General features: G+C 49.1%; 1 protein-coding gene and 1 long non-coding RNA gene across 2 annotated transcripts in view; one reads left to right on the top strand and one right to left on the bottom strand.

Annotated features, from left to right (window-relative positions):
* The first annotated feature begins 3,044 nt into the window (after positions 1-3,044).
* The window catches only part of LOC110286680, an 8,995-nt gene continuing 2,703 nt past the window's right edge, over positions 3,045-9,336 (top strand). The window contains exons 1-2 of the long non-coding RNA XR_002377157.1: positions 3,045-3,076; positions 4,819-4,900. This is a non-coding gene — a long non-coding RNA (uncharacterized LOC110286680). The remainder of the gene's footprint in view (positions 3,077-4,818; positions 4,901-9,336) is intronic.
* Utp14a (UTP14A small subunit processome component) overlaps positions 6,069-9,336 on the bottom strand; it is a 25,104-nt gene continuing 21,836 nt past the window's right edge. Inside the window, exon 15 of the mRNA XM_021153220.2 lies at positions 6,069-6,462. Coding sequence (XP_021008879.1) covers positions 6,193-6,462 — 270 coding nt within the window. The 3' untranslated portion in view covers positions 6,069-6,192. The remainder of the gene's footprint in view (positions 6,463-9,336) is intronic.

Raw genomic sequence — 9,336 nt, 5'->3', positions numbered from 1 at the left:
ATGTGGAAGGAGAAAAGGAAAAGGGAATTAATATAAATATATATATATATATATATATATATATATATGTGTGTGTGTGTGTGTGTGTGTATGTATGTATGTATGTGTATAGTAGGGGCTGGGGACAGGAGACATGAATGCCTACAAACTGTGTTCAGTTTTTCCTATTCTGACCAGAGTAAGTGAATGCTTTTTCATTTTTTAAAATGTGCTCACTGTTTGCAAGGTACCCCATGTTATCAGGGGTAGGCAACCAGGCATGGAATGCCGGTGATATGGCAAGCTGAGTGCCAACAGCTCTACTGGTATCGTCTCAGTTCAGCCTCTAAGAATCCTGTGACATGGTTACCATCATTATGCCCATTCTACAGAATGTTTCAATGAAGCAACTCACCCAGGACATCACTGTTTTTAACTGTTTGAGGGCAGGATTCAAACTTAGGTCTTGCTGGCTCTGAGCCCCACGTGCTAAGTGCTTGAGTTGTCCACTCCACAGCCTCCAGCATGCTTTGCTGCCTTGTTCTTCGCTTACTCTATGGCTTCTCCCAATTAGTAGATTAGTCATGTGTTGACACTTCTAGTCTCAGTCTAATGGCTTGTTTATTTAACTGATGGATGCTGCTCCCCATTTGAGGCCATTAGCATTTAAACAAAACAAAACAAAACTGTTGAGCCTGGCAAAGTGACACTGTGTTTACTGTTTTTTTTCCCCCAGTGTTAATTGTGAACATTTTCCAAATATGTATTTTGATGTGCTAACAGTCCCTAAAGAGAACTGCCGAACAGTTCAGTGATCTCCTGCAGCTTCAGTCCCACTCCCCTTAATCTCATCGGTGGTGAGAGGGAGAAAAATCTTGGCTAGCATAGGGAAGGGGCTGGTGACAGTCTCGGGCTGATGAATAATCAGGGGGCAGAAGAACTGGGCTGGGCCTTGGGGATAAGCCTTGCAATATCCCCTCTCCAGCTTGAAGAGGGAATTTGGTATTTCTTTCTTGGACAATAAGAACATCTGTGCCAAGGCAGAGGAGGAGGCCGGGCGATCCGAGGCATCTCTGCTGGAGTCTCTTGACACTGTCTGATTGTTACTGTTTCAGTTTCTGCTTGGATCAGTGACCGTGTCCATTTAGAACAGGCTGGCTTGGGTGAAGACAGTGTAGGGCTGAGGAAGAACAAGGGACACAGAGCAACTAGGGAGGGGTGGGGTTTTGAGGTGGGCAGGGAGCTTTACTAGCCCGAAAGTGAGCAGGTTACAAATGAGCTTCTGCAAAGCCCAGGATGAATATACCCATAAATGGGAGGAAGGAGTCTCTGCACTGTCCCCCACCCCTACCTTCCCAGCCCGCCGTAAGTGCTGCTGATGGAGTCCAGTCTGTTTTCAGGCTTCTTCAAATGACAGATTGGGGTTCAGCTCGACCTGGGGACAAGTAGATGAAGAGCTACAGGTTTGTTCCTTATATGGGACAGTTTGTTTCACAGTGAGAAAGTCCTGCCTATTTACTTTTTCTCGGTTTCCGCTGTAAACTGAAATGGATGATTTTATGTCTCCTTGCAAACCCACTCCCAGAAGTGGATAGTGCTAACACTTGTATTCAGTTGATGACTAGAACTATATACCTGGCGCCACCAGCTCTGCTTTGGATTGCTAAAGCAGCTTCCTTAGTTTCTCCCGCACTCAGGTGCAGTTCTGGATCAGTTCTGGGGACCCAGAGGCAGGCATTTGCCTCCTGCATAATTACTTTCATCAGCTTTACACACCATTGCTTGTCCATCCCTTTGGGCACCATGCTGTGCCTGGCGCAAGTTAGTAATCCCCAACTGGTCCTGGCCCTTGCCAGTTTACAACCTTAAGTCACAAAGGCGGGCGGTTAACAAACGCATCCAGTTATCTGCCAATCACAAGAGATCCATTGAGTGAGCTAGGATGAGGAACAGGGACCTCCTTCAAAGAGCTTCCAGTCTGCTGCGTAAATAAGGTTTTGGCAGAAGAGGTTCAGGGGAGAGATACCGCCAATGTGGGCATTATGGAACAGATATATTTTTTAGTTATTGGCCTGTGGCTTGGTTCTCTACTTAGGACACAACCCTCACCTGAGATGAAACAGTTTAGTTCCAGGTCCTCCACCTGCAGACAGTTGATAACAAAGCACTAGGCTGAGAAGTGCATGCTCCCTGTCTCCCTGGGTGGTCAGGGCTTATCACTTGTTTTCACTGATGGAGCCCGATGGTCCGTAACTAAACTACAGCTCCTGATGCTGGGAGGATTTTCGGTACAGCGTCTCAACCTAGGCCCGCTGAGCGTGAGACCTCAGGTGGGAGCAGCCTACGGAATGCACAGGTTTTGGGTGGAAGACTGAAGGAGGCTTTGGGTAAAGACATCCCTGGCATCCTGGTCGCAGTGTCTCCCCTGGGCGCGCAGGGCAGGCCAGAGGAGCCGCGCTCAGCAGGTCCCTATACTCTTCCGACGGGCACAAGGTCCCGGGCGGGTTCCGAGAGCTGGACTATGTAAAGGCGGCCCGGACTGGCCCAGTTTGGGTTTGTGCTCCTTGGGCTGTGGGTCCGATCGTGCGGTGCCCGCACCATTGCAAAGAGAGAGGCTTCCCCGAGGGCGGGTTGCACCGTGCCCCGGACCGGGCCACTTTGGGGCCTGGGCGAGGTAGCAAAGCAGGGCGGAGGGAGGAGTGCAAGTGTGGGGAGAACGCGCGGGAGCCCGAGCCCGCGGCCCGAAAAGGGTGGGTCTGGGATCTGCGGAGGCTGTGGCGGGAGGAGCGAACCAGGGAACGAGGGAGGTGGGCCCGGCTGGAGGGCCCGAGCCACCGGGGATGGGGGGGGGGGGGGGCGGAGCGCCGAGGGTGGAGATGGGGCCGCGGGAGGGAGGGGAGCCGGCGGGGCGCGGCCAGGGGGCGGGGCGCCCGGACCTGGGGAAGATAAGAGCGTGCTCGCGGGGAGCGAGGGCGGGCGGGAGGGAGGGGCGGGGGACTTAGAGACCAAAGAGGAGACAAAAGGACCGGGTGTGTGGGAGGGGCATAGACAAGCGGGGGCTAGGGGAGGGGCGCCGGGGGACGCCTTGCAGGGAGGGGTGTGTGAGTGTGTGTGGGGGGGAATGGCGTGGGAGGGACTTAGAGTGGGACGTGAAGGGACAACATAAGAGAGCGCGGGGGTACAGAGAAAGGGGGGGGGCAGGAGTGCTCCACCACGCTGGCCACGAAGGGGAGGGGACACCGTGAAGTGGAGGCCGCTGGGAGGAACGGCCACACACAGGGAGGGAGGTCCCGGGGATGGATGGACAGTCCGCTAGAAAGAGGGACCCGGAGGGGAAGGGTGTACAGACCCGGGGAGAAAGCCTTTCGAGAACCCAAGGGTGGAGCCTGATGGGCGTGTATCGAGCGCGGAGGGCTGGGATTGAAAGCTGCCCTTTGGGATGACCAAAAGACCAGTGGGGGCTGCAACAGACGGGGCAGGGCTACTAAGGAGGGCGAAAACTGCTCAAGGGAAAGTGGAACCTAAGAGGGTTGCAGAAGGGTGGCGGGGGTGGCTTCGGGCTCGGCAGGAAGGCGCCACCACCGCCTTCTGCCCGTCCCCAATGTGCCCCGCCCCGTCCGGGGGCCCTAAGGGCAGCGGCCGGGCCATGGGGGAGCCGAGCCAGGGCGGTACCATTCAGAACGGGAGGGGGGGTTGGGGGAAGGGAGGAGCCAGGGGTCAGAACCCTGTTGGGGGCGGGAGGGGGGCGCCACACCCTGGGAAAAAGGCTTGGGCACATCCAGAGCCGACCAATCAGTAAGCAAAGCCGGGGTGGCGTCAAGGGGCAGCTTTGGCCAATAGGAAGGAAGAACACTTCGGAGGTTCGGAGGAAGAAAAGGAAAAAAAAAAAAAAGAGCCCCACGAAACAACAATTGAATCCGTTTGGGGGCTTAGAAAACGGGGAGTGGGCGTCGTTTATGTCATGTTCCAGCGTCTGCCCTCGCCTTCGAAGGATGGGGTGGCTTGCATCACTTTAGTGTTGTACGGTGCAAACCTTGCGCAGAAGGGTCCCGAGAAAGTAGACCCGGAATTGTCCACTTATTGGTGCTTCGATTTGGGAACTGGTTTGCACAGAGATGGCAGCTTTGTGCTTAAGAGTGAAAGAATGTTGAGGTATCTTAAATGGAGGCAGGAGGAGGTAGAGGTTCCTCGCTCCCCTTCACTGGCTACCGATTTAAGTGACAACTAGCGGAGCGGATTATGGACAATCTCAAGCCAGTGCATAAGTTAAAAAATGCCCTTTGGGCATTGAACACTACTCATTATATTTATTTCCCTTGACAGCCAGTCCCAGGTACTTCCTGAGGACTACTCATAAGAACACACAGTTACCACTCAGAAATTCAGGGAAAAAAAATTGTATGACTTTTGACTTCCAAGGTAGCCTAAGGTTCTAGTTCCTGATTCACCATGTAACATGGGACTTATCATATTCTCTGAAATCTTCTGCGTATGAAAATTAAGGTATTGGTAGGTAGGCAGCTCGAGGTCTAACCATTTTGGAATTCATTTGGAGAGTAGTAGCATGCCTGACAGAGGTCCAGTTGGAATGGGGGGGGGGCGTGTAAAGACCCCAAACCATGGTAGCAATAGGACCAGTGATCTAAAGGTCTAAAGCTGAAACCATAGCATAGTGTGCTCCTGTGTCTCAGAGGGGTTCACACCTTCCAGCATATTCTGAGTTTGGATCTTGTGATAAGGTTCTGAGGGGTGAGTCTCCCCTGGAGAACACGAGGTGCAGCGTGGTTCAGGGCCTTGGGCATGCTAAGCACTAACACTACCACTGCATTACACCTCCAGCCTGCCACCCATGGATACAAAAGTCCGCGTTAATGACCATATGGCTGAATCCTGCTGGAATCCATGGTGAGGAACTGGCTGGGTGAGTTAGAAAGGAAACACGTTTACTTCTGAGATTGCATACGTGTCCCTGTAAAGTGAGGAAAAAGCCTGTCTTGTTACTATGAAGACATACAAAAAAACCGATACTGCTCTTTCAGCGTCTGTCGACATGCCTCCATGGCTCTACTTTTAGGGGTTGCTGGGGAGGGGGGGGGGGAATCAAACCTGGGCCTTGTAGATATATAGGCTGGTACACTCATCATGTTAAAAAAAAAACAAAAAACAAAAAACTTCTGGGGAGACACAAGTCTGCTCACCCCAGACAGGAAGCCCAAGAGAGACCCAAGTACAGATACCACCCAAGTTCAACTTGGTGAACTAATGAGTTTTATTGGGCTTGTGTACAGGAGCAAAATGACTGAAACCCAGCTGCATCACCAAAGCCCACCAAAGCACCAGTGGGTGACAGCTCACAATGCTGGGGACCTGGAGCACACTGCACTGCCAGAAAGCAGCTCAACATGCTGGAGAGAGTCCCTTCCAGGGGCCTCAGTGGGTCTAAACCTCTTCCAGGCAGCTGATCATCTAGCTTGCGTTAGTCTTTGCAGCTTGTCTCTCTCCATCTGTGGACTCTCAGCTTTTATCATTTGCTCTGGCTGGGGGATGGGGAGGGTGTGCTGAAGGGCTGAAAATCAGTTTTAGGGAGCTTTTCTGTGTTGTTGCCTTAATGTTTGGGGAACTTCCTGCAGGATAGAATGTTTATTTCTCCAAGGAAACCAAATTCCCCTCTGAGCTACATCTCCAAATGACACTGTGTACAGCAACCTGAACGAGCTGGAAAGCACACAGATGCAAAAAGCTAAGTTATAACTCCTTGGGGTTAGATCTCCCTTCAGCTTGGTTCTATGATCAATCAAGGGCAGGATCCAGCTGTGGTTTGTACATGCTTCTAGATTCAGAGGTTAAACCACATAGTACTTTCTCAATCCCTGATTATAAATTGGTATTTACAGTGGGTCGTGATTGATGGGTGATATATGTGAAACTAGAGACTTGGGTTAATTTCCTTAGTTTTCATGACCAGCTACAAGTCTTGGTAATGAAAGGAAGTTCCCCTGACAAGTGCTAAGTAGAGAAGCCATGGTATCTAAAGTGTGTGACTTGAAGATTCAACAGGGAAATAGATAATACAGAAGGTAGTTGAGTTATAAAGGTAAAAAAAAAAAAAAAAGCCTTTATTTCTCAGATATGGCTTAACTACACACACAGTGTTAAACCAGTTTTGGATTCATTTTGCAGCATAGACCATGCAGAGGACACTCCTCAGATATTTCAACCTATAGAGCTTTTCTTCCGTTGTTTTTGATGTTTGGAGTGTTGTTTTGGATTGCTCTGGGTGACAGGCAGGTCAGACCTTGGGGAAGATCGGTAATCCACATCCTCTGCTGTTATGGGTTTGATAATATGGCCTGGCTTGGTAACAACCTTGGGAGCAGTCAGCTTTTGGAATGCTCTCTGGGTGTTCCATGTGGATCCTATAGGATTCTGGATGGTCCTTTCAAATTGCCGATGGTGGGTGAACGGATATGGAAGGACCCGCACCTGGAAGGGAAAGAAGAGATTCAGTGTAAGGCCTAGGGTGCAATACTCTAAAGGCAGCTTAGAGAAGGCACAGTGGCTCATGCTTGCTATCTCAGCATTTGCAAGGCTGAGACATGAGGATCACAAGTTTAAGGCCAGCCTGTTCCATGTAGTTCAGTTTTATATGACAACCATCGAGGGGTAAGCTTTTTAGAGGCCAAAACAGCCAAGTGTTCTCATACAATCTTAGGAGTGTAAACTGTTTGAAGTTATTTGGTACCTGTTCTCTCAAGCTTAGCAAATGGTTTTGGGACTGAAAACCCAGAAGAGCACTTCTGTCTGGCCAAACCAGTTTCAAGGCTGTTAACCACTGGGTGCTTCTATACAACACTTGTGACTGCAAGAAGGCCCGGATATTTGTGCATCCTTATGGATTCTGATCCTTCTCTTCTCTTAATGCTATCTATTTTCTCCTTTCTTCCTTCCTTTTTCTTTTTTGGAGACAGAGTGTCACTATGTAGCCCTGGCTGGCCTGAACTCTAGAGATCTACTTTCGTCTACCTTTGCTTCTTGACTGCTGGGGTTAAAGGCTTGTGCCATCATGCTCGACTCCACTGCTCTTTATGGTTGATGTTTTAAATCTAAATCCTGCTGGGCATGGGGGGGGGGGGGGGGGGGGCACGCCTTTAATCCCAGAACTTGGGAGGCAGAGGCAGGCAGATTTCTGAGCTGGAGGCCAGCCTGGTCTACAAAGTGAGTCCCAGGACAGCCAGGGCTATACAGAGAAACCCTGTCTCAAAAAACAAACAAAATCTGAATCCTGAATGCTTCCAGGTGCCTGTGCTCAGCTCCATCCTCTTAAGGCATCAGAGGATGCAGAGCTGGTTGGCCCAGGCAGATAATACCCCCTTAGCACTAACAGGCATCTAGAAAGGGGAAGTGATTTCCCCAAATAAAGTAAGAGTAGTGTGAGAGAATAGAACTCTTGAACTCCTGGCCCTTATCTTGAGTTCTGCTCCAGCAGAGTACTTACCCTCTAGGAAGACTTCGCCAACCCCAGTACTGAAAGAAAAAGGCTTCCTTTCCCTTTAGGCTAAGGAAATCTTTTGTTTGGGTCGATGTTCTTTCTGTATATGCTACTGATGGGTTGAAAGATAAGTTCAGTTTCAGGAATCCTCTCCTGTCTCATAATACTTCACTCTATTGCTCCTACAGTACCTAGATAATTCAGTGGTTGGGGTTGAAGAACACTTTCCCATGGGTCACATAACAGATATTCTGCATATCGCATCTTTACATTATGATTCATAACATTAGCAAAATCACAGCTATGAATCAGCAATGAAAATAATTTTATAGTTGGAGGTCACCACAACATGAGGAACTGTATTAAAGGGTCACAAGCATTAGGAAGGCTGAGAAGCGCTGAGCTAATTAATTAAAAAGAAAGTTGGGGATGTAGTTGGGGATGGTTTCCCAACACACACTAAGTCCTGGATTTGGTCTCTGGGACCACTTAATTCAAGAACTTGAGAAGAGGAGCTGGAGAGATGGCTCAGTGGTTGAGAGCACTGACTGCTCTTCCGAAGGTCCTGAGTTCAAATCCCAGCAACCACACGGTGGCTCACAACCATCCGTGGGGAGCTCTGATGCCCTCTTCTGGTGTGTGTGAAGACAGCTACAGTGTACTTAGATATAACAATGAATAAATCTTAAAAAAAAAAAAAAGAACTTGGGAAGAGTAAAGAAGAACAGATGTTCAAGGCCATGTTTAGGTATATAGTGAATTCAAAGCCTGAGTACGCTAGACACAAGATTCTCCTCTAAAACAAACAAAAAAACAAATCAAAAGCAAGAGATTCCTGGAAATCACTTCACAATTTGCTGTGACAATAGTAAATGAACATGGGATGAGCTCTAGACAGGATGCCGGATTCTTACTCTTAGCTGTCCCATTGGGACATTCTCCTCGTACAATTTGGGCCCCTGCAGATTAAAATAACACTATCCTGCGTGGCCATTGCAGCAGTCCTCACAGGGTATTCCTTCCCTACCCAGTTGTCTCGTTATACATTCTCAGCTGGGATTATAGTGATGACAGTTTCTGCAGTGATTGGCATAAAAGCTAAGATCAAACAATATGACTGAATGAGGGTCTCATGTATCTCAGGCTAGCCTCCAACTGACTTTGTAGCCAACCTTGAACTTTTCATCTTGTTTGCACCTCCGGAGTGCTGAGGTCATGCTGAGCTTTACACAGTGCTAGTAACTGAGCCCAGAGCCTTGTGCACGCTAGGCAAGTATTCTAGCAAACACTCATCTCTGCTCTGTACCCATTACATAGTTCATTCCTCTTTTACATGGCCAAGTATAATTCATTTCAATATTGTACTCATGAGGGGCAAACGTAAGGCCTGAAGGGAACACACAGGCTATGGAGTTCAATGTCATTTGGGTCACTTGCTCAGTCCTGGAGCATCCCAATTTCTCTCTGGATCTTCTGCCTATTTTCTAACCTTTCCACTTTATGTGACTGTACCCAACAGTGTTCCGTATTGCTTGTGATAGCTAGGGAATCAGAATCACTGTCTAGTTTCTGGCTGTAGTGCAAACATCCCTTGCTTATTAGTAGTATTACTTTTTTGAGACAGGGCCTCACAATGTAGCTCTGGCTGTCCTAGAACTCACTCACTTTGTAGATCAGAAGTCCACCTGACTCTGTTGGGATTAAAGGTGGGTGTCACCACACAAAGCTCATCCCTTGCTTATTAACAAATGACTCCACTTAGAATTCCTTCTTTTTGGGCTGGTGAGATGGCTCAGTGGGTAAGAGCACCCGACTGCTCTTCCGAAGGTCCAGAGTTCAAATCCCAGCAACCACATGGTGGCTCACAA

The sequence above is a fragment of the Mus caroli genome, chromosome X, assembly GCF_900094665.2.
Source record: "Mus caroli chromosome X, CAROLI_EIJ_v1.1, whole genome shotgun sequence".
Taxonomy (NCBI): Eukaryota; Metazoa; Chordata; class Mammalia; order Rodentia; family Muridae; genus Mus; species Mus caroli.
The sequence above is the reverse complement of the archived record's forward strand: the minus strand, read 5'-3'. Positions and strand labels throughout refer to the sequence as shown.